Source organism: Leuresthes tenuis, unplaced genomic scaffold (assembly GCF_036924035.1).
Source record: "Leuresthes tenuis unplaced genomic scaffold, fLeuTen1.0.hap1 SCAF_3, whole genome shotgun sequence".
Classification (NCBI taxonomy): Eukaryota; Metazoa; Chordata; class Actinopteri; order Atheriniformes; family Atherinopsidae; genus Leuresthes; species Leuresthes tenuis.
The window spans coordinates 5430441-5455543 of NW_027325357.1; the positions used below are offsets into that span (position 1 = coordinate 5430441).

Below are 25103 nucleotides of genomic sequence, written 5' to 3' on the forward strand. Positions count from 1 at the left end.
AATAAAGAACAAAGAAACAATCAAACCATAGAAAAGTCCAGAAATGAAAAAACCATGGAGTGACTACAAACAAAAAGACAAATCAAGACGAGACAAATACAAACAGAATAAATTCAAATTTAAACCAATGACTTAATAACAAAAACAAGAAAACAGAATCAAAACAAAACAAAGAAAAACCAAGACAAGAAAAAACAAATCCACACTAAGAAAATCCACAAACCCTGATGACGGATTTTCACAAATATTTCATACCAAAAAGTTGTGTTTTTTTAAAATAAAAGATAAAATGGAGAAAAACTATCAAATGAAAATTACGTTTTTAGACATATTTTTGTTTTGATTTGGACAATTTATAGAATTTAACAGTATTATAAAAAACAGTATTGTAACAATTCTTTCCTTTACTTTACATATTTTTGTTGCCTTTGACCTTTAAGATTGAGAGTTCACACAACACAAAATTAATGTTTGAAAGTATTTTTAAAAAATGCTGTTAAAACAAGCTCAATGATGGCTTCACTGCAGCAGCTGAGTGCTATAATATAGTAGTTCTATAATGCTCCTACTATGATCTTTCAGCATAGAATGAGCTTAAAAATTCTACGAGCTTACAAAAACTTCCCTCTTTACATATTTCAAAGGTGTATTAAGACTGACACGAAGAAAACCTGTTACTATTTTAAACAGTTTTATAACTGGAAAATAAATTTGTTGGATTTAGTTGACATGGCCACCTTACATCTCTCACACATTATGGTTGCATGCACATATATAATGATAAGAATGAGAATAAGAATAAACTTTCTATAAGACTTTTCTAAGCAAACGTCACAAAGTGCTTAACAAAGTGAAGGATAAAAATAAACTCAGGGCAGAACAACTTGAAACAAGTCAATGCAACAATGTAAAATTAAATAATATTGTGAAACAGTTTACCAATTGATCAGTTCTGGCTCTCCTGACCTGATCACATCAGGTAACTCATTCCAGAGTGCCAGAGGACCTCAGTCTATATGTGGAGGCTCATTTTTTACTAAGAGGTCAGATAAATAAGAAGGTGAAAGGTCACGGAGGGCTTTAAAATTCAATAGTAAGATCTTAAAATCAATTCTAAAACACACAGGGAGCCAGTGATAAAGGTAGATATGTGCACGGACAAGCTGGAAATATTTTAATTCAGATTTAAAAAGCTGCATAATAGGCCATTGTGGCTCTGTTTTTGTACACTGTAACAACACTACATCGAGCGTGGTTGGAGCCAAAATGTCGTCTGCTCCCATTTAAACAAGAAACCAATCAAATTCCTGGAAGATTATTTTGTCCAATCAAAATCCAGTTAGGGGGCGGGGTTTGTTGGATCGGGAGGAGCTGTTTTCGGGTGTTGTGAATCCGTGTATTCAAGAAATCTTGAGTGGGAGTTGTCGGTCCGATTTGCTGTGGATTTTATCCGTCGATTCGCACCGATTACCAACGCGCCAGCTGCAGCCATGCCCGGGATAGAAAAGCTACCGTTGGAGGAAACGTTGGAGGACAGCCCGCAGGTAACACATCTCCTCCCTGGAGCCCTCATTAGCATGCTAACGTTAGCCACTTATTTAGCTAGGCTAACTGTCTTTCTGAGCTAAGTGTTTGCCATCATCCTGCAGAGAGAAGCCGCATTTTAGCTGCTCACTAACTGCTCGGCCCTTTTTAATCACAGATGTCAGTTGGGTAGCTCAGACGGGAAAGTTCAGTTGCTCTGTGGCAACACAAGGTGACGGCTGGAAAGATCAGCTGGGCGAAGTTACCAAGCTGCTGCTTTGTCAACATATCAGACGGCACACATCATTCAGTGTTACTTTGTAGCTCAAACAACTCCTTAAACAAGTTGTTAGCCGTTTATTTCTCTAGCCTCTGGGTTAGTCCCCCCCACCCCCCACCCTCCACCCTTTCAGTGATGACAGTCAATCGTTTGGTCATCCTGATGCCTGCTGTTATTGTTAGATGTAAAATTCCCACAATGGCGAGGGCTGCAGCATTATAGCTCCAGATGGGTTAAGACACATCCTGGAGAGTGATGCTGTTTCCTGCAGCAAATCCAGGGCACAACACCTGCTGTGACGTCACAGATCGGGGTGTGGCCAGAAAGACTTGTACTTATAAACCTACCTGCAGATTTATATTGAGTTGATAAAATAATAAAATTGCATTGTTGTAGTATACCTCATTTGATAATCTTTAAAATAAATGCTGACATTTTAGATTTAAATGTACCACATGACTTGATTTGATTCACTGACATCATGGTAGTCATGGTGGGCATTTTACGGTCACTTTAAAGCATAGCTGTGTGATTTCAGAGAAATTACCAGCCACCTGCTTTGTGATCTTAAAATATTTAACAGTCTTTACCAGGTTTTGGCACTTAGCAAGTCTTATTTGGTCCACTTTAGGACCTGTGCGGACCCATTCCTCAGTGATTTATTATCCCCCACCGTGACAAACGAAAACGACAGGAACTTTGAGGTTGCTTGACTGCAAAAAAAGCGTTTTCAGACACACCTTTAATGCACGGTTGAGCTGTGGTGACAGGTTGCAGGTGTGGATTTGCATAGATAGTGGGTGAGGTTTTTTGACAGTTACATAAGGGATTACTTGGAGCCTTTAAATGCTGACACTTTTTTAAATGTTCAGATGAATACTTCTGACTTAATTTCCACCTGTGACATTTTTATCTGTAGACACGATCTTTGCTGGGAGTGTTTGAGGAGGACACTGCAGCCATCTCCAACTACTGCGCACAGCTGTATCAGGCCATGCAGAGGATTTATGATGCACAGGTACGCACACACACATATTGTGGACACGTACCAGCAGTGTTCATTCAGAGGAACATAAGAAATGACAGCTGTTTGTATCCTGTATTTTTTTCAGAATGAGCTGAGTGCTGCGACACACCTGACATCCAGACTGCTGAAAGAGTACGACAAACAGGTAGACCGCTCCTTGCTCTACACCGAGCTTATTGTTCTGGCCACCACGTTTTAACTCTGTAGTTAATAATAAATTAATGATAGATTCACACAGCACAAAAACAGGAAGAAAATCAGTGAGAAAAAAAACACTTTTTAATAAGGTTTTTAATAAAGTTGAGGAGTTCGATGAACCTGAGATTTTCTACATTTGAGCAAAGCGACCCTTGACCCCTGTAGACATACATTTAAACACGGGAACAGCCAGCAGCATCTCGGATATTTGATCTAGAGTTTGAACATCAGTGTTATAAACACAATGGCCAGAGTACTTATTTCCCAGGAAGAAACAACTTTGCTTTACGACTGATCCTATTGAGGAAATCTTCTTAAGGTTTGGGAAGAAGTACTACTTAAATATGATATGATATAATAAAATACAACGAATCAATGATAGAATACCAAGAAGTGTAATACACATATTATATCTGGAACGTGTTAAGAAAGTCATGCATAGATAATATGAAGATGTTAGATAAATTCATTTTAGTGTATTTTGTCTCTCAGTCACATACTCGCGCTGTTTCTTGCCCATCTCCTGGGAGAGATTGAAATAATATCTCCTGGAAGTGATTGTTTTGAGCTCCTAATTACCTGTGATTGTGGTAGTTCTTGGCTGCTTGACAGATGATTCAGTCCAGTGTGTTTCGGCAGTACAGACCTCATTTGAAATTAATTTTTACTCACCCTGTGGCAGTAAAACTCTCAGATGTGACACATGCTTTCCTCAGTTGAGAGATTCCTCTCATCCAGCCGCTGATGAAGTTTCAGGCTTGAACTGTGCTGACTTGGTAACGTTCAGGTGTCTGTGCTTGGAAACGACACATTCTGCTGCCTAAACTGACGCCATCAGTGAATGAGTCTCTCTCTATCTCATTTGAAAAATAATCAGCTAAAGACACATTTATCAGTGATGTACATTCACACCTAAATTGATTTTTTTTGTCCTCTTAATCATCTGTGTGCACTTTGGAAGCAGCCTTCCATTCCCAACTGCAACAGTATTTTCCAGCCTTGGAAATCCATTTTAAGGGGGATTCTGGATGTATTTCCAACTGGAAACTTGAGTACAAATGAAGGGCACCAACAGCCTGTAGCTTTATAGCTGCTCACGTTATTAACACATTATATCCGTGTAATTAAAGCCACTGGGTGTTTCACACCAGTGACAGGTCATACAATGAAATAAAAAACATGACTTTTCCAAACAAACCACCAGCCTTATCAGACTAGCCCATAAACATAAGCCACCAAAACACTGGATGTCAGCCTTTTAACACCATCCATCTGTCTTATCACCCCGGCCTTTAGCTGTTTAACAATACAACCAGCTTTATCTGTTACTCCACACACATCTGCCTTTAACGTACCTCTTTAATATGTGTTACACTGACCAATACTTTGGTCTGAACCACGATAATCTCTCTGCATTGTGCTCATTCTTTTGTTCACATCTTTCCTTACTAATAGAAACACCTCCAGCTTTGAATTAAATGTGTTTAATGATGAGATCCATCCCCGATTGCTCTGACAAACGGGTATTTTCCACATAGGACTCGATCTGACCCATACATTCTGTGTCGTTGTTGTTCTTTGTAGCGTTTTCCTCTAGGGGGCGACGATGAGGTGATGAGCTCTACGCTGCAGCAGTTCGCAAAAGTCATTGATGAGGTGAGAGTTTAAACAAAGCACAACTTTAAGACTGCAGGGTGGATTTTCACTGTTGATTTAACTGATGGTTATGATTTCTCTGAACTTCTCTTATATTTTTCTCTTTCTAGCTGAGTTCTTGTCATGCTGTCTTGTCCACCCAGCTTGCCGATGCAATGATGTTTCCCATCACTCAGTTTAAAGAGAGAGACCTGAAGGGTAGGGAACACTTGGCTGCTGACATGTTGAAAACATGAGAAAAGTATTTAGAAATTAACAGTTAAGCCAAATGTGTAAATCCTCAGGATTTTCCCTGGCTTCAGGGGTTTTGCTACCACTCAGCAACAAGAGCTTTATCAAGGTTGGCCACCCATGTTGGGCCATAATGCCAGAGGATGCTGTTCAGTTTCGTCTTCCACACTGATTCAAGAGGAATATCTTTTTCCTTTCCCTGGCTCTGAGCATGGGAAACAGGACAAATGGAAACATACTGTCGTATTTTGTGAGGTGCCATTAGGATATAAATGCTACAGTTCTACTCTGTGTGTTGATACAGGAAGTCTACAGAAGCTAAAACGGAATATCCTTGGTTTCACACTGGGTTTTTTTTGTCTTTCTCCAGAGATCCTCACCTTGAAAGAAGTCTTCCAGATAGCCAGCGACGGTAAGCTAATGTTACATTTTCCCAGAGCACCAGGAGTCATAACTGAATTACCTGATGCAACATTACACCTGCGCTTAGCCTCTGCTCTGCTACACGTTAACACTGGTAAATCCCTCCAATAATTGTGCATCAAGCTGCAGGTTTAGTTTCAATCCCCCATCCTGAGTATGCATGCGGTGGTGATGGAAAGAAAAAACGCCCTTTTAACAAGAAGAGACCTCCATCAGAACCAGAACCAGGGAGGGTGGCCATCCACCTCGATCTGCTGGGGACTGAGAGGACAGGAAAGAGGGACAACAAGCACCATAACACCAGGGTTACCTGCTGAGAGAGAGAAACAGAAAGTTAATAACAACAATGATGTCATATGTTCATGGAGAGTAAAGAGAGCAGAGGGAGGACAGGTGCATCATGGGAGCTCCCCCAGCAGTTTAGGCCTATAGCAGCATAACTATGGGATGTTTCAGGCTCACCTGAGCCACCCCTAACTATAAGCTTTATCAAAAATGAAAGTTTGAAGCTTAATCTTAAAGGCAGAGAGGGTGTCTGCTTCCTGAACCCAAACTGGCAGCTGATTCCACAGAGAGGGGCCTGATAACTGAAGGCTCTGCCTCCCGTTCAGCTTTTAGAAACTTTAGAAACCACAAGAAAGCCTGCAGTCTGAGAGCAAAGTGCTCTGTTGGGAAAATATCCAACTATGATATCTTTAAGATATGATGGAGCTCGGTCATTAAGAGCTTTATATGTGAGGGTATATATCCTTTTTATCCTAGAATCTCTTACTACTATCTGTTCATTAACCTTCTTGTTTCATATTCTTAACACTCCCATAGCTTATCCTAAAATATATGAAGACATGCCGAATGTTGAGTGCTGCACAACACTCACGTTCTTGGGGCTGAACAGAGGATTTAGTGGTTTCTAATATTGTCTTTATCTGTTTAAACACTTAAAGAAAACACTTTACTTGTCTAATTTCTGTCTGCAGATCATGACACAGCCATTAACAGATACAGTCGTCTGTCCAAGAGGAGAGATAATGACAAGGTAACAAAAAATGCTCCTTACATTAGGTTTATTTTTTATTTCCTCAGTACAAGAAACCAGTAACAATGTTCTGGGTAAAGCTTTTCATTAACTTTTTTCCAAAAAGTTCCTCAAAACGTCTGCTTTTTAACTAAGTGGTTTAAGTTGACCTGATAAGCAGGAGCTGCTCATTTAAAGCCAAGTAGGTTTTGTTTAGCATACATGTTGCATGCTTTATTTTATGAGTTATTTGGAATTTGATAAGTGGGCTCTGCCTGTATGTTGCTGTAATTATTCCTGATTAGGTGGAAAATGTTAAGAAAAACGTGAGCTTGTTCTATTAAACTATCACCAATTTCAGCATCTTTCATCCTGGTGATTTATGAGTTGTTGTTTTTTTTTTTATATCAGACTGTTTGTGGCTTTATTGCCTCAGTGATTTATTTCCAAGCAGCCATGCCAGTTCAGCCATACATCTGCTCTATTTTTAGTTAATTTACTTTATGATTGTCAGCGTCCATCTGTGTGGGATGAGTGTTTCAAAAACTCTTCCATTTATGCTTCAAGCTTTAGGTTTATCAAACCAGCAAAGTGATTATCTCTACCAAATGATACTATCTTGCTTTTTAGGGAAATAAAAGTTAAGTTTGTTTGGTGCAGGTGAGGGCAGAGGTGGTGGAGGACGTCTACACCTCCCGCAAGAAGCAGCACCAGACCATGATGCACTACTTCTGCTCGCTGAACACACTGCAGTACAAGAAGAAGACAGCTCTGCTGGAGCCGCTGCTCGGCTACATGCAGGCTCAGGTGCTCAAACACACACACACACACACTCGGTCTTAATGGATTAAACTCTCTTACTGTAATAAAAAAAAAAAAGTCAGAAACAATGAGAACCGTGTTCCACATGCCTTTTCAACTTTTTCAATGACTTGGATGTAGCTGTATTTTAAACCTCTTAGCATGCCCACATGAAGGAACATGTTGTAATATTTAGTTCTTCTCCAACAAAACTGCCAGAAACTGAAGGCATGAAATTAATCCACTGAAAGCACAGATTCCTCTATTTTAATGTGGTACTTTCAAGGTTTAAAAGGGGCTTGAATTTTAGATCTAGTTTTTGAAACGACCTGAAACTGTAATAGCTTATTTTTGTGATAAATCATTAGTTATCCAATAGAGCCTTAATGTTTCGCTTCAAGCAGCACAGCTGTGTCTACAGCAGTGCTGAAGAGAAGCAAAAGGCATTTCCTGCCTGTCTTTCAATGCCAGTTTTGCATTTTTATGTGTTGTTAAATGCTGTGTACATTTATTTAACAAGGAAATGAGAACCTTTTTCCAATAGTGTTCAGCTTAAGATAGGCAGCAGCTCAGGTCACAACAACATACACTAAAGACAAAATACAAAAAATACACGTAGATGTCGTAAAAAGGGAACTATAAAACATCACAAGTTAAAGTTGGGCAAATTTGACACACCAAAACCTCAGAAATGTAATTCATCACACAGGCCAAATGAGGACAGAAAGGACCAACTCAGCATTTACAACCAGACATATCTGCTTTTAATCTACTTAAAATATGTTTAAATGAGTTCAGAGTGACCATCAAGCCCCAGCCTACAGTGGTGTGTGAGGTTTTAGGGTGTGTGATGAACCTCAGTGCTCCATGTAAGCGCTGCAAAGATGAATGAGTATAAAGAACATCTCCGTAATCGACTTGATTCTCAATCAGTTGATTGGCCAGTGTGTCATCTTTAATGTGTGTTCGAGGGTTCAACGTGAGCAAAGGGCAGAAAGCAGGATGAGCTTTTCTTTTTTAAGAAATGAAAGTCACTTCTGTCAACCCAAGTTGGATTTGATTTGTTTATATCTTATTAAAAAGGCTCAAGGAGCTGGTGGACTGCCTTCCTATAAGACGAATGTTCTTATATCTTCCAGGATTTCAATAAAGAATCTATTGAAATTGAGATGATTTGTTAGACAGTCATACTGGTTCAGCGAGACAAGTATGCACAAGAGATACTTTCAATGAAATGAAACTTCTCTCTTTCATTGTCCACCATTCAGACACATTTTGGTTCTTTATAGTGCTCTAATTTCATGTGAAAAGGAAATAAAAGTATTATTTTGATCATACGTGTAAAGTTGAAGTATTATCAATTGATGAAGTGTTGGAAAGTCTTTCAAATTCACCCTGAAGTGCCCGAAAAGTGGTTAAGTTTGACTTTGAGATAAGGTTTAAGAACCCTGGACAGTCTCATATTAACCGAAACGTTGTTGAGTTTACGTTAAGACAGAAGAAAATATGAGTTTGCATGAATTTACTCGTTATTACTCGTCATCAGACATGCATTTGAAATAGAAGACAGGAGGGTAAAGAGGCACTTTTATTCTTTTTTTTACTGTAGAACTGGACATAAACTCATTATGTGCACAGAAAAAATTAATCATTTCATCGTTAATTAAGAGAAACATTTAACTGGTGTCATGCTGCTGAGAAAAAGGACGTCATTGCTACATTGGGCCAGTTGATTGATCGATTCTGACGATTTCCTGATGTTTTCTTCTTTACAGATCAGTTTCTTTAAGCTGGGGTCAGAAAACCTCACGCAGCAGTGGGAAGACTTCCTGGGAACCATAGGAACCAGTGTTCAGAAGTAAGAGTCCACTCTAAAAAGTGCCTTGTTTGATAAATGAACAACTACTTTGAGCTGAGCATGAAAAACTGTGTTCAGTGTGCGTCGGGAGATGGAGGATGAGGTGGGGCAGATGCAGCAGACCATCCAGGAAATGGAAAGGTCATGTGATCCCCTGTACGCACCGTGTGACCCAGACCCCGCCCACTCACCTGTTTGTCGCAGCCTGACCAGGAAGCAGGGCTACCTCTACATTCGCAAGTATGAAGCACAAACATCACGGGCTGGACTCTGCATGTATCTAAAATCTAAAAAGGTGTGGCTGAAAATCAGGTCATTGAGACTGTGTCAGCTCACCCATTTAAAGCGTTTCCAGACTGTCGCTCTGCTCTAATAAAATCCTGATTTTATAACCACAGCCTCATCTGAGAAAATCATCATTAAAGTAACTCAAAGACAACGTCTGTGCAGTGAACTCAGCCTCACTCACATGTAAGATGATCTCCTACAGAGAAAGTTAGAGGCTGCAGAGTGATTTGAACGTTCCCAGCATCGCAGAATCAGATGGGTCTAATCAGCTCTTTAGACATGGCTCTGTGGTGGAATCACACGTTCGTTCCTGTGTCCACAAATACAAGTTAAAAGCATAAACAAGACTCAGAAACTCCCCTCCGCTGGAGCATTTAAAAAAGGGAGCTGTGGAGAAATAGAAAACGGTCGGGATGGACTACATTTAGCTCTTAAAAAGGAAAATATTGCAACATAATTGTTAAAGTCACATCAACACGAGTGCTACAGAGATGTAGATGCGTTAGGCTCATTTAAATTGTGTAAAATACTAGCTAAGGACACAACAACGCCCTCAGATGGTGAGAAATAAAACAACCTAACTTGAGGATTTAGCAAATGAAGTGCTGTGAGGGGGTGACGAGTGTCTCGCTTGAGCAGGGCCTGTAGCTCAGTGCTGTCAGAGAGAGGCCAGCACATCGCACACAAAGCAAGTATTGTTTGCAGCAGCCTCGAATGGGGTAGAAGGAGTGAATGAAATCATTTGTGTTTTCATGAATTAAAATGGTCACTGTGTGAGGCTCCAGCCTCCTCTTTGTCTGTATATCCATGCAATTATTTCAGTCCAGATTCTGTATTTTTTTTTTTTATTCAGCTGTTATTATCTTAACATTTTTGCTTATTCAAGCTCTACAACAGCTCCTGTTTCAGGAGCCGCAGCTTTACATAAACAGGTGTTACTAATGGAATTATCTGTAAATAGGAGAGAGGATTCATTCGCAACACCTGGCTGAAAAGATGTGATTCCTGCTCACGCTGCTGCTTCTTACAGTTTGATAAATTAGGTCTCTGCTCATGCTTCGTCACAAACGAACAAGACCGTGAATAAAAAGATCCAACCTGTAAAAGACGGCATTGTATTTAAATAAATACAGAGTTCTGAAGTTCTCTTTCTCGAGCGCTTTGTTCATGCTGTCCTGAAAGAAATGACTCGACGAAGCCCTTCTGGTTGTTTCGCAGTAAAACGGGCCTGGTGTCGTCATCGTGGGAGCGCCAGTACTTCTTCACGCAGGGAGGTAACCTGATGCAACAGGGCCGGGGCGAGGTGGCGGGCGGGCTGGTCACGGACCTCGACAACTGCTCCGTCATGGCCGTCGACTGCGACGACCGCCGCTTCTGCTTTCAGGTCACTTCCTTTGATGGCAAAAAGTGAGACTCTTCTTAACGTTCTCTGATGCTTCAGCCAATTTTTGGGGGTTTTCGGTTTTTAATGCCAGTTTCGCGTTCTGTCAGAGTCGTGACGCTGCAGGCGGAGAGCAGGAAGGACTGCGAGGAGGTAAAGTGTCTTACTCTCCGGTAATCCGCTTTGTGTTAACTGTTGTCCTCACGCTGTATCTCTTCGTGCTTCCTCCAGTGGATTTCAACCATCAACAACATCTCCAAGAGGATCTACCTCAGTGAAAATGCAGAGGTCTGTGCCCATTTCACAGATGATCTATATGTCGTCAGCTCAGATCTTTTTAGAGGAAAACAACACATTGTTTGAATGCATGTAGGAATGACAATGCATATTTTCCCTTTCCACCTTCACACAATTGTTCTGTCTCGGTGAGAAAAGCACAGATATGGGGATGATTTCTGTTACTTATTAGACATTAAATTTGTTTGACCATCTGACAGTACTCATCAATGTAGATCAGTGTTTCCCAATCCTGGTCCTCCAGGCCCTGCATGTTTTCCACGTTTCCCTGCTCCAGCACACCTGATTTAAATGACTGGGTCATCCTCAGCCTTCTGCAGAGCTTTAAATCAGGTGTACTGGAGCAGGGAAACGTGGAAAACATGCAGGGCCTGGAGGACCAGGATTGGGAAACACTGATGTAGAGGTTGGTGCTTGTTAGGTGGAGTCTGAAGGCACACGCTTTGTAAAACTGGTCAAATATTTGCCAGGATGTCCCAGCAGGGTGGTCAAATCTGAATTTACTCTTCTTTATGTTGCGTAGGCAGGAAGCTGAAAGGCTATATTACTTCACTGCTGAAAAACTAAAGTATTTATAAAGTATTTTTCAGGACTTGTTGGTTTTAGCAGATAGTTTACTGCACATATCTGAGAGTAAATGTGGGTTAGAAATATTTGTCCACTCATTTAATCTGCTAACAGGACATGTACTGTATAATAGTAGCAAGATGTTAAACCTGGCCAAAACTTCTGAGTGGATACAGTCTTTTCTTATGGGTTGATGCTAGTGGTGCTGTGATGTCATTGGTAGGAGCTGGCCGCCAGAGTGAACCAAACAGCCCTTGAAGCGGTGACGCCTTCACCATCGTTCCAACAGAGACACGAGAGCATGAGACCCAGCAGGTAGGACCGTGTGTGCAGGTATTTCAGGCCGTGTTCGGGTTTCAGCTGCTCTACAGAAGAGCCACTACTGCGGGTCTAAGTTTATATGATGCTAAATGCTGCTAAAATAAATAACCAAATCATTTATGCTCAGATAATTGAATAGTATGTGAAATAAACTATTCTGTATAGTTTCAGATGTGTTTCTGGTGCGTTTATTAACAATTTGTAAAATCCTAAAGCTCAGGCAGAAAAAAAAGAGACGAGTCATCTCATGAGATGTTTTGGTGTCTCAGAAAAGAAAATTAAAATGATGAGCTCCATAGCTGCTTATTCCAAGCTGCAATGCATGATGGTCTATATGAGCCAATGACAAAATGGCTGAAATGCTTCATATTGGACTAAAAAGTAAATGAGCGGACAGGACTTTAGGAGTGAGCTCTTTCAGCCGCTTTTCTTTGTGAATGACCCTCGAAAGCCGTTTGAAAAGCTCTTTGGTAGTTCAGAAGGTTGATGGTTCAGACATTTAGAAAGATAACTGTTAGGAATAGACATTAAAATTTTATGGGCACACAGAGCTGCGGGGGGCTGCAGCCTATCCCAGCTGTCACCCTGGACAGGTCGCCAGTCCATCACAGGGCCACACAGAGACAAACACACTCGCTCTGAGGGCCAATTTAGAGTCCTAAATCATACTGACGTGCATATATTTTGGGCGGTGGAAGCCGGAGTACCCGGAGGGAACCCATGCATCACTAGCTTTTCCATTTAGAGAAATTAATGTTGAGTTTTACTTCCTGACTGAGCTGAATAAAACTCTTTTTACGCATTTTTATGAACAAAACCCACACAGCTAAAAGTTATGATCAAGAACCTCGCAACATCAGCTAACAGATGTGGTAAAGGTGGAATCCTGGTGGCCTGGTTGAAGAGTCGTGCTTTGAGTTGGTCAAACCACCATAATTGTTTCTCTTTGTCTCCATTCCAGTAAAGGGCGAACGGGCCGAGCGAGCAGCATTAGTTCTGTGGGCTCAGAGCCGTCACCGGCTCTGTCTGTGCTCTCACTGGATGCCCTGGTTGCCCCGGACACGCCCATCCAGTTTGACATCATTTCCCCCGTCAGCGACGAGAACTCAGGACAGAGCAAGACGGCAGCACAGTCGGGCAGGTCGGTGCGACTTTTACTCACGGGAGTTGGACGTGATTAGCACCCCCTGGTGGACATTTTGATTTAGACTTTTCCTGTAAATCTTAAGAATAAAACGAGAGACTCGTCTGTTTGGAGTGAGCATCTGACTTCTACAAGACAGGGAGAGTGTTAATGTGAGCGGAATATAAAAGGTTTAGAAACACAAGATTAATTAAAAATGCCTTCATTTATCCAGAAAGCTTTCTATTTTCAAGGTTTTTATCTTCAGCTCCAACTTTAACTTTACTGTAGCACTTTTCAAGCATAAATACTTTACAAATCAGAGGACAAAATGGTAAAGATACAGCAAGACATTAAATCCAGTCAACTAAATATAAAAGCACAAAAGCTACCCAAACAGGAGAATATAAGCTGAGGGAGTTATTACAAAATGAATGGCAGGTGAGGCAAAGAGCAAATAAAACCAGGTGTGACACAGGAAGCAGAAAACAAACAGAAAAGAACAGAGATGATAATTCTGTCCTCATCTGTGGGTTAGGCATTCAGCTGTGATGGTTAGGGTAAAGAGGGAAGCCAATAATGCATCATCACAGCTGAAGATAATCTGTTTAAAGAGTCACGTTGCACAGATTTTACTTCCCATTTGCGAGGAATACAAGCCTTTGGTTTACGGTTTAGGTTTTGATTAGTAGCGTAATGTAAGCTCCTCTGAAGTGACTGAAGCTTGACTGCGTGTGTGTCCACAGACGGAGTAATCCATTCGGAGAGTCAGGAGAGAACACACCCGAAGACAGCGAAGGTACCTTCTGTTTCCCTGGACAAAGAATCCATGTTTTCTGTTGTATTCAACTCCAGCGTCGTCGCAGTTTTTATTCGAAATGTTCAAGATGGCAAACTTACATTTATCAAATTATATTTGGATCGGGGCAGAAAACACCCGACAGAGTGCGTTTTCCCCTGTTGGCCACAAGGGGGAGCCAATGAGCCCATTAACAACAACGACAAACAATTATTAATAAAAGACATAAAGATCAAATTTCTGCTTTATTATAAGTGATGTAAATGAAAATAGTATATTTTTGTTTATAATTAAACAGATGAGAGCTAAGTATAAGCATCCTGAACTGTCTGATAGTAGATTAATGAGTTTAAAGGTTTAAATGAGTGTCAGCTATGTTTTCTATTATACTAAACTTTAATAATTTGGTTGGATATGTCGTAGTTTTTATGCATATTCGTAGTTAAGTTTGCTGTTTGTTTGTGTTGCGTTGGTCCTTATAGGGGCCCGTACATTTTCATGTACTTTCTACAATCTTCCCTCTTCTAGTTCGCTCTGATTCCTGAAAATTCTTCCACTCATAATCAGTTTGATCATCACAAATAATGATCAGGCTTCAATGTCCTGCGTAGAACAGCTCGACTCTATGGTTTTTATTTTTCCCGCCTTCGTGTCGTTCAGACTCGATCCTCCACCAGCTCTTCATCGTTCGGTTCCTCGGCTCGATGGAGGTGAGAACTGCCGAGACGGCAGACGTCATCTCTGAGACCATGAGGCAGATCCTCGCCGCCAGAGCGATCCACAACATCTTCAGGATGACCGAGTCACACCTGCTGGTCACCTGTGACTGCCTCAAGTAAGAATTAAAGCAACTGTTAAAAACACGTGGAGATTTATTGGAATTCTTTCCAGGTTTGGCAGCTTCTTCTTGAGGCTGGTGGACAAAACATGATCACAGAGAATTAGATTGATCAAAATTCTTCAAGATTTCATGACATTGACATTTTATAGTAACATCTTAGAAATATACCAGATTCTCTTTAATTGTATCTTATTAATGCAATTAAAACATGTTGTAATTAATCAACCTTTATATATTTATCTTTGTGTTTGGCTTCTTATTTTCAAAGGTTTCATGACATTTGCAGTAATTAATTGTTATCGACACTCTTGGCTCTCCCATTTTCACCCATTTAAACCTCTTTCTTCCACCATCTATAAAACGACAGCTGTCAAATATTAATGCATGTTTTTTTTTTTTTTTAGGTTAATTGATCCTCAGACACAAGTCACTCGACTCAGGGTAAGATGATCCCAGTTTCTCTGCTTAGTCAAGTTTTTCCGTCATGTCTTTGCTCATGATGTCCTCTCTCCTGCTGCAGTTTCCTCTGTCCAGCGTGGTCCAGTGCTCGTCCCATCAGGACAACAAGAGGCTGTTTGGTTTCGTTCTGCAGGCGGCAGGCGGGCGGGGTGACAGCCGAGCCGTCTGCTACATCTTTGAATCCAACAATGACGGAGAGAAGGTTGCGTTTCACCGCATCTATTCATCTTAAACCCCAACACTCTTGTTTTTTTTTGTGTCTAATCTTTCTGTCTTCTTCATGCTTTTCAGATCTGCGACAGTGTTGGTTTGGCCAAGCAGATAGCCTTCCACTCTGAGATGGTGAGGCTGGATCAGAGCTGCTGCTCCTGTGCAGTCACATTTTAGATACAACGGCAGCTCATTCAGGTGTGTTTTTTTGTTATCTTGTTGTGCAGGATCGGAAAGCAGTAGAGAAAAGGAAGGAGGATGACAAGGCCAAAGAGAAACAACAGGAGGAACTCAGCAAGCAGAAACAGATAGAAAAGGTAGCCTCAAACCTTCAGACTAAACCCTGATATTAGATTAATGTAACTGACATATAGATATCCACTGGACTCAGCTTGAATTAGAACGTAAAGGCCTGATATTCAGTCTTATTTCTGTCTCACTCACAGGATCTGGAAGAGCAGAGTCGCTTGATTGCTGCCTCGAGTCGTCCCTCCAACCCGCCCGCCCCTGATGGACAGTTCCTAGTGCTTAGCAGCAGCCAATCAGAGGACAGCGATGCAGGGGAGGAGGGCAAGAAGAGGGGTGAGTCTGAAGCCTAATGACGCTCAGAGGATGCATGTTTTTGGCTTCCAGGCGAGTCCCAGCTGGTGTTTTTGAGACTGCTGCTCAGGAATCGGAGGAAGGAAACACCGCCCGGGCTGCCTGGGACTGAAAAAACGTGCGTTTCCTCTCTGCTGGACTCTGGTTTAAGTTTGTGATGGAGGCTTCACTCCGAAGATGGAAGACAAACCTAACGCAGCCTCACTACGAGAGGAGGGACGCGAGGAGACGTCTCATCTCGTCGAGGACTTTGACTTTTTTCTTTTTTTTGCAAAGTCCAAAAAAAACGCTGCTTTTATACCAGCTCTGCTATAGATTAACCTGTAAGTTTCTGATTTTTATGTTTATTTTATAAGAGCTAACAATAATGATGGAGGACATACAATTATTCATGATTCGAAGGACACGTGGAAGAGAATGCAGAATGCGGAGATCCCAGAGGGCTGCAGGACAACTCGGCTGAAGGCTTTATCAGCGTTTTTGGTTCAAATTACACAAAAACATGACTTTCTAAAACAAAAAGAGAAGAAGCGAGAGCAGAGTTTTATTTTCAAGAGGCCTTCCTGCTGTCATGCTTTCACTAACGTCCTGAAGCGTTGCGGTTGGTGTCCATGCCGTCCCTGGGCATTACATCTGAATAGACCCTCAGCAGTCAGGGTGAAAATAAATTTCTATCAATTTTAATCTTTCAAGCAAAAATGCTAAACATGTCATGGTTCCAGCCTAAAGAAACTGATAATACAGCCATTGTCCTCCTCTTACATTGTGAAAAATTGATATTTGTTTGAGTCTATGTGAACGTTACTGAGATACGATATGAAATTAGTGGAAAGTGAAGAAGAAGAAGTCTGATATATCTTCAGGACACTGTGGATTTGCTCATTTCAAGCTCAAAAGATCCTCCACATGTGAGCTTTTGAGAAGAGCTTAAATTCATTTTAGGGTGAAATTTAACCCACGTCACATCTTAGAAACTAATGCTGTGCGGCTTACGTTTGATTGAAAAGAATCGGGGGATTTTTTTCTCTGAAGTGCTTTGGTTTTTGCGCTCGCCCATGTCATTTTACCCTCAGCTGTGCTTGTCAGGCACATTAAACACCGTTGAGTTCAGAGAGCTTTGGCACGAGCTGGGTCTTGATGTTAAGCAAAACTAATTAGGTTATGAGAAAGCTCAGGGGCTCAGTATCATTCAAACCTTCGGAGACTGATTATAAAATCTGGTAAAGATTACTTAAATACTAAATATAACGATGGAAGACAAAAGTGAAAAATCTCTAAGATGAATGTGAGTATCACAAAGCCAGAAACTGTGGAGCTGGAATGAGTTCACAGAGTGGTTTTGATTCGGTCTGAATTCAGAGGAGAGCGTAACATTCTCTGATGTTCCTTAAACGCCTCACACAATCAAAGTGGAGAGAAAAAGAAGCCTTTTAGCTAAAATATGAGCTGAATTGCTCATTCAAACAGCTCCAAACCTGACTGGATCCACCCACAAAGTCTGAAATTTTCAACAAAACATGCACTTTTTTTTTCACAGAGTGGGTAATGTCGCATATTATTAGAGATCAATAGATCTGTGCTCACTCCGGTTACTAAATCTATTGTTTTCAAATAAAGAGCACACCTACAATCATTTTTAAAACAATTTCTGGCTCTTTTATCAGGTGATTTGTACCAAAACCTCAAAGAATATGAGAGTTTAGGTGGCGCACAGTTCAAAGGATTTATTTTTATTAATTTATTTTCAGTTTTTTTGGTTTTGGGGCACTTGTGAGTTAGACTTGACGCAGCACAAGAACTTAGTCACTGACCACTGAAATTACGCCGACCTTTCTTTTTATCATGAAAACACTGTCCTGCACCTGCAGGTTGACGGAGTCGGCTCTATTTTAGCAATTATGAAAGTTATCTGGATCTAAATGGACCTTACTGGTGCCAACATTAAGTCCTCTTTTTACATCGGCTCAATAACAATACTCACTGGCTGTAAACTCGGTCTTAACACCAATAGAAAAAACAAACGTTGTTTAATTGGGAACAAAAAGAGGGAATTTTGACTTGGAGGGATTTTTTTCACACATGGTTCATGGTTGTTTTAGTCCCTGTGACCTATGACTGTGAACAGATTCCAGCCACATGAACTATTTCCAGACTCGAGCCTTTTCTGTAATCTTTTTTAAGCTGTGCGTTTGCAGTTCATGTTTTCACGACTGAGGCCAACACGAAACAATAAAAAGTCAGATTTTTAGCTCCTGCAGTTTAAATGGCTGCATGAAACTCTCATGAGCTGCTGTAATGTGTAATTTTTAGGCCACAAAAAGGAGCTTCATCGCGCTCTATGGAACAGTTTGGATTCTGAAACGCTGATCTGAGTCAGTTGCACACAAGCACAAACTTTTCTAAAGTTTTTTCACCTATAATCTTTGTTTTATTACCTAAAGGAGGCTCATGCTGAAGCTTTTTGGTGTCCTGACAACATTTGTATTAATTCAGTATCGTGTAGTGTTAAAGAAGAGAGAACGATGTGTCAGAAATGCCGCGTCATTGATCAGACGTGTGTTACTGTTTGGGGCCTTTAATGTTTTTCACGGGTTTTATTAATCGATTAGCCTTCTCCCAGTGATTCACGGTGATTTTATGTAGGAAAAAAAAAACAAAAAATGAAGCTTTTTCTCAAAAACTTGACATGTCGGTGGGGTGTCACTCTTTACTTCCTCGTCTGTGTTGAAGTTAAAGTGGCAGAGACATTTTTAAAGGCCTAAATCAGCAGTTACTGATACTTTTTTTTAATGTTTCTTGGGCTCTTTCGAAAGGATGTTTTCTTGCAGTGACCAGGAGAAGAAGTCCTGTTTATGAAGCTGCACTTTACTGACGCAGGAAAACACGACAGGATTGATGATGCTGAGCTGTAAATATGTTTCACTGATGATTGATGTTCCAGGCTTTCCTGTGATTAAATAAAGCACTAACTTCAGCCGTCTGACTCAAAGTGCTCTAAGAAATCTCTGAGTTACTGGAGCTTCTGGTGACTTTTATTAGCTGTAAAAAGGTGATTCTCTTCTCATTTGTTTGCACGGTGCAATGCTTTCTCATCATTTAATTTAAAATGTGTACATTTATAGTTTATTTTAGCTTTTTAAACTGTTAAAACAAACACTATAGAAGGAAAGTGAGTGATTGAAAATGTTTTTCTCCCTCCATAACGTTCCCCCTCTGCTCCTCAGGTCAAAACTCGAAATCAAACAATTGAGACGTGATAAAAGTGCACATTCCAGACTTTAATTTAAAGTTATTTTCATACATTTTAGTTCCACCATGTAGAAATTCCTCAGACCATACAAACGTGTTTTAAGGGTGATTAAAACCCAAAGAAGTGCAGTCAAAATGCAAAATAAGCCACAAAATCGAGCATAAAACTATTTAACTCGAATAATCTTAGTGGGTTTTTTTTTTTAACGTAATTCAAACTCAAATCCACTTTATTTATCCTTAAACGGACAAATAAAAGGCACAGAGAAGCACACAACACGGCATGGACACAAATACTGAAAACACACGATTAAAAAAGCTTAAAAGACACTTTTTTTAGCTCTGCGTGATCCTCAGTTTCAGCAGCTTTTATTCCATTTGTGAAACCATTCAATAAAACATTTAACTTAACTGAAGAGTGACTCAGTTTTGCTCTCATTTCTGTTTTAAGTTGTGGCAAATGATTAATTATGGAAGGATCCTTATCCGTTTATGCGAGTAGAAATCAGGCTTGTGCACGTGCTTATGGCTTCACAGCGACTGTGATTTATCAAAGGGAACGTGCACATTTACAGCTTAATAGATCTGGCTACAATGATCTGGGCCCAGCTGTGTGAAATGTTTAAAAATACAAAAAGATGAAGCTAATGAGTGCCGTCAGCGTCAGTTTCCACCTGATCGTCTCTAACAGCTGCTACAAACTCAGAAGCCTCGACAGAACCGGGCCCTTCTGTGAAATAAAGTGCAGACATTTGACGCCCACAATAAAGTCACAACTTGTAGTACAAGGACAACAATGGCTGCTGTTTTTACCCTTAGGAGTCCGTCGCACGTTATGTTGATTGTTCAGCGAATGAATCACGCACAGAAAAACTTTTACATCTTTTTTTTAATGTAAAAGATATCTGTCGTGTATGCTGTGGGTTTTGATATTTACAGAGCTTGTTATCGGTCCACAAAGGCAGCATGCACCCCCTTCTTTGACTTTTATATTACAGACCCCTAACGGTTGAAATAGAACTAAAACAAAACACTAGAACATGTCTCTAAAGGCACAAACACTATTCTCCTGACAGGTTTCTGTCTTTTGTTCATAAATATCAGCAACAAGCAAATATCCAAATTCTTCCGAACCTGGAATTTAGCCTCACAGGTTTTACCAGATATATGAGGGGAAAACAAAAGCACATGAATTTCTGCCTTTCAGAGACAAATTTCACGTGATTTGCCGTTATCGGTCTCTCTGCGATGAGATGGGTGCAACAGGTCAAGTGTTCCTTCTGGATTCACCGCGAGGGCGTGATGCGTTCGAAAGCTCCGTGGGAAAGAAAAGCACAGCAGAAAACCTCAGCGTCCCAACAGCTGCTACTGTTTTAGGATATGATTGGACAGCCAGTCCAAACCCTCAACCAGACCGGCACCGCTGACGGCACAAGAAGCCTGGACAAACCACTGCAGAGACACAGAAAAAATCATCAGCAGGTAAAAAAATGACAAACTCTCTCAGCAAGGAGTTGAGCTAAGGGTACAGCTCGATGGGGCCATTTAACCGGACCACCGTCCTTGTCCCGGTATACATGCGCCGGACTGGAATAAAGGAAGTATGGACAGTGTGAGATCATCCTACATGTACATCTACATTGGCCACGTTTCCCAGATTTGCTAAGAAGCTTTTAGCAAAAATGTGTTAATATACACTTAGACTTGATTGTTTTTACAAAAAAATGGCACTTTGGAGCACGTAAAGAGCACCTAGGACCATCTGAGTCTAGTTGAGAGTGTACATGTATGAGAGATTCGACCCCCAGCTGTATTATCTGGGTGACTTAGCTTGGATTTCCAGTTCAGTTTGACATGATTTTGTGTTCAGATCCGCTCATGAGGACATCACATTCATCACACTGACCAAACTAAAGCCTACTCGCTTCCAAATTAGAAGAAACTTTATGCTAGTGGCTAAAACAAGTTAAGCTGCCCCACAAATAACTTCACAAGAGACCCAACCAGTCCCCCTAAACCCGACCACGGCGTTACTTACCGGCTGTGGGATTCTTGATAGGCCCAGAGCCTCGGTGATGTCACTGATGGACATGGCTCTCGGCAAATCCTGTTTGTTAGCAAAAACCAGGAGGGCCACGGCCCTCATCTCTTCCTCCTCCAACTGCAACACAAGCGTGTGAAATCAGTGAGGTCCTCTGATGTAATCTAACCTAATTTGAATAAACGTTGAAGTAATTTCCCTACAGACGCCTCTGTGCCGACTACAGTACCAGTAAGGAGCTGGAAAACAGCAACCCACTGTAGGTTTTATCTCTTCTACATGCTGTATGACTAAACTAACGTGTTCTCCTTGATTTGACTCTAAAGAGGACATTTCTTCACCATCATGTGGAGCTCATCGGCAGCCTCTTTGATCCTTTCGGGGTCGTTGCTGTCAACCACATATATCAAACCCTGCAGACAAACACAGACAGATAATATAACACATGTGGAATAATTCCCACCGATAGTTGTAACATCGCTGCTTTTACCTGTGTGTTGGTGTAATAATGTCTCCATAACGGTCTGATGATGGTCTGACCACCGATATCCCAAACTGTGAAACTGATGTTCTTAAACTCCACTGTCTCCACATTAAAACCTGCACACACACACACACACGTTTGTTGTACAATTTCACCTCATTTTGGGCTTATTTTAGCACAAACGAGCCGAGGTTACAGTGACTCACCAATAGTCGGGATGGTGGTTACGACCTCAGCCAGCTTCAGCTGGTACAGGAGGGTTGTTTTACCTGCAGCATCCAGACCGACTGTAGCAACACACACACACACACACACTCTCTTTAGTGCCACAAAAACTATGTCTAATCGCACCTAAAAGACACTCAGCTGTAAAATACCAGTTTAGAAACACCAACTTACGTAAATATGGAAAAACTGCCAAATTAAAAGATACTATCCAGGTAAAAGTAATGAACTTCTATTGAGTATTATGAAGAAAAGTTACTTACAAATCAGAAAAATGTTCCCTAGGAGTGTTTTACGTATTGTGTTATTGTCATTAATGCGCACAGTGAGACGCATTTAACTGATGTAGACAGTTTAGCTGAACTACTCTTTTCAATATTCCAACATATATATGTATATTTAGAATATTTCCCTTGAATTTCAACCCATAAAGTAAGAACAACGTTTAATGATACGCTACTATTAAGTACTAATTTATTTAATAAAAATGTGTGAGCACACTATTAATAAGATAAAAACATCTCAATAGCATATTGCCTATATATTACTAGCACTTTTGCTATAAATCTTTAGTTTACTTATGTAAGTAAGTTAAGTAATTTTACTAATAAAGCACATAAATTAGATCACACAGAGCCACATTCTTGGGTTTACTTTAAGTTGTTCGACTTATACAAAAGTACAATAAATAGACTTCAAATTCTGCTTTTCTACAATTTAATTAATACTAAAATATACTGAGCACAAAACTAGACGTTCCAAAATAGTAAACTTCGAGTTAACTAGTCATGACTAGTTAAGTAAAGTAAGTTACACCTGGGAAGCGCTGGTGTAAAAACACTGCAGATGACAGCAACTCGATGTTAAAACATAACTAATAAGAACTGTGTAATACAACCTCTGATCCACTAAATAACAATAAACAAGAGCTTGAATTAATCGATAACAACAACAACAACAACAATAATAATAATGTTGTCTTTTTCTAAATAAAAACTCACCCATCAAAATCCTGACAGGCGTCTTGGAGGTGAACCTGGAGAAGATGTGTGAGATGATGACGCCCATGGTTCAGGTGAAAGTGCCCCACAGGTAAAGTGTCTCCCCGCTCGTGTCGCGTGTCCTCGTGCGTTTGTGTCCGTGTGGCTGGTTTTTATAGCGCAGCGACGGCGTGTTTTTAGTGCTAATTTCGTTTTCCATGGTGTCAGCCTGGCTCCTGTCAGCTCTGTACACGTTGGAAACTCCGACAAATCTCTGCCAACACCGGAAGACACCTCTGGACACCACTTCCGCTCAGGGACGTTTCAAACTAAAAGCCCAGACGGTGTTTTTTTAAAAACCAAAATTACTTTTTTTTGTACAAAATTGTAATTAAAGAACATTTCGATGCTAACTATTTATATAAAGTGGACTAAAATTGGAAATCTATATAAAAATAACTACATCTATGAAGTTTTCCAACGAGAGCCTTGCTTTTTGTCACCAACGATTATTTTCTTTATTGATTAATCTTCTGCGGTTTAATCGGTGGATTAGAATTGGTCGATTTTTTTAAAATAGGTTTTAAGATCTTATTGCTAACTTTTGAGGTTTTTAATGGGCTGGCACCAACATATTTCTGTGAACCTCGACATGTTTAAACCCATTGTTACTCGCTGGCCTTCAATTTGAGATGAGCTACATTTTATTTTTAGTTGTGTTTTTACTCTGTTTGTTTATATGTGTATTATTTGTACTGTTTTATTTTACTTTTGTCAATTTGGTTGTTTTAAATGTGCTATGTGAATATAATTTGACCTTGACCTTGATTATTTCTCTACCTGCCTGAAAGGGTGAGTTTTGGTGACAGGATCCAAAGTTTGAATGGTTGTGAAACTGTCTGGGGAGGAGAGATAATGCTGCATTGTACGTGCTGGGAAGGAGATACCAGGCTGAGACCACCTCCTCTGTTTTTACCAGTTTAACATAGATGGCTTCCTTGACTCCTCTCTCAAACCATCTGTCTTCTCTGTCCCTTTTCCTTGAGATGTAGGTGAACTGCTGAGTCTTGACCTGAAGAGGTGGTTCTCCTTTGTTGTGCCATGTGCTTGTGGAGCTGCTGTTTGGTCTCTCCTATACAGATGTCCGCACACTCCTCGCAGCACTGCATTGCATACACAACACCACTCAGTTTTTGTTTGGGTGTTTTGTCCTTTGGGTGAACCAGTGCTTCTGTCTGTAGAAACATTGTATTTGAAATGGACGGTGGAGAGGCAAAGGTTCAATTGGACACAGATCTGATCAGGAGTGAAGTTGGTTCCGTCGTTCAGTGAGGCACCCTGCTGCTTTAATCAGTATGCAGGTAAAAATCAAAGAACACGATGGTTTCACATGGAGACAGTTTCAAATGTACAAATACTGATGTTTTAGGACAGTTGGGGGAACCCGGGGAGAACATGCAAACTCCACACAGAAATACCCAGCCAGGACAGTGCTAACCACACCACCACTGTACAGTCCTGCAGCTGAATAATGGAACACAATAACAGTGGTTTCAAGAGTAAGTCAGTGAGTAAAATGTATTTATACAGCACTTTTCACAGATACAAATCACAAAGTGCTACACAACAAGACACAGATAATAAAAGTATACCACATGATAACGATAAGAACAGAATACAAACACCAAGTTAAAGAAAAGCTGGTCAACAGAAATGTCTTCGGCTGCTTTTCAAAAGAGTCAGCGGAGTTCGTACAGCATAAAGACAGCGGAAGAGACTTCCATAAACTCCGAAGAGCCTGCGAAGAAGAGCGAGGCTTCAGCAGGTCAGAGATACGCTGGGGAGCTTAACCCTAAAAGTTCAAACTAGAATTTTGAAATGTAATTAAAAATTTACTGACAACCAATGAAGAGAAGCCAGAACTGGAGGGATGTGTGACCTCTAAACTGCACATTGGTCAGGGGGTTCAGTGACCTTTCGGATGAAAGATAAAACATCTTCAGCATCCAAGTCCAGCTGCCCTTATTCAAGCTCTGATGATAAATAGTGACAGAACATAATCAACTAATTGGAAACACATGCAAACAGAGAGAAATAAAGGCCCAATGGGAAACTGACATTCAAAATAAAACAGGAAACTACAAAAAACTCAAGACTAAAAGACACTAAAAACTAAACAGAACACAAACAGCCTCTATTAACAAAAACCCAGGATGAGACCAGAC

General features: G+C 40.6%; 2 protein-coding genes across 2 annotated transcripts; one reads left to right on the top strand and one right to left on the bottom strand.

Annotated features, from left to right (window-relative positions):
• Positions 1-1357: 1357 nt before the first annotated feature.
• On the top strand, positions 1358-18873 carry appl1 (adaptor protein, phosphotyrosine interaction, PH domain and leucine zipper containing 1). The gene is made up of 22 exons (XM_072381509.1): positions 1358-1544; positions 2724-2822; positions 2917-2976; positions 4614-4685; positions 4796-4883; positions 5287-5328; positions 6317-6375; positions 7015-7161; positions 8931-9013; positions 9092-9253; positions 10520-10708; positions 10793-10835; positions 10914-10970; positions 11770-11861; positions 12829-13008; positions 13737-13789; positions 14450-14624; positions 15035-15071; positions 15151-15291; positions 15381-15431; positions 15527-15616; positions 15746-18873. Exons 1-22 carry the CDS (start codon positions 1491-1493, stop codon positions 15896-15898), a joined length of 2127 nt encoding a protein of 708 aa, XP_072237610.1. The 5' UTR covers positions 1358-1490; the 3' UTR covers positions 15899-18873.
• Positions 18874-19156: 283 nt separating this feature from the next.
• Positions 19157-23142, bottom strand: LOC140302963 (uncharacterized). The gene is made up of 6 exons (XM_072381510.1): positions 22900-23142; positions 21880-21960; positions 21680-21789; positions 21531-21602; positions 21187-21309; positions 19157-20600 (listed from the first exon to the last, which is right to left on the bottom strand). Exons 1-6 carry the CDS (start codon positions 22964-22966, stop codon positions 20514-20516), a joined length of 540 nt encoding a protein of 179 aa, XP_072237611.1. The 5' UTR covers positions 22967-23142; the 3' UTR covers positions 19157-20513.
• Between the last annotated feature and the right edge of the window lie 1961 nt (positions 23143-25103).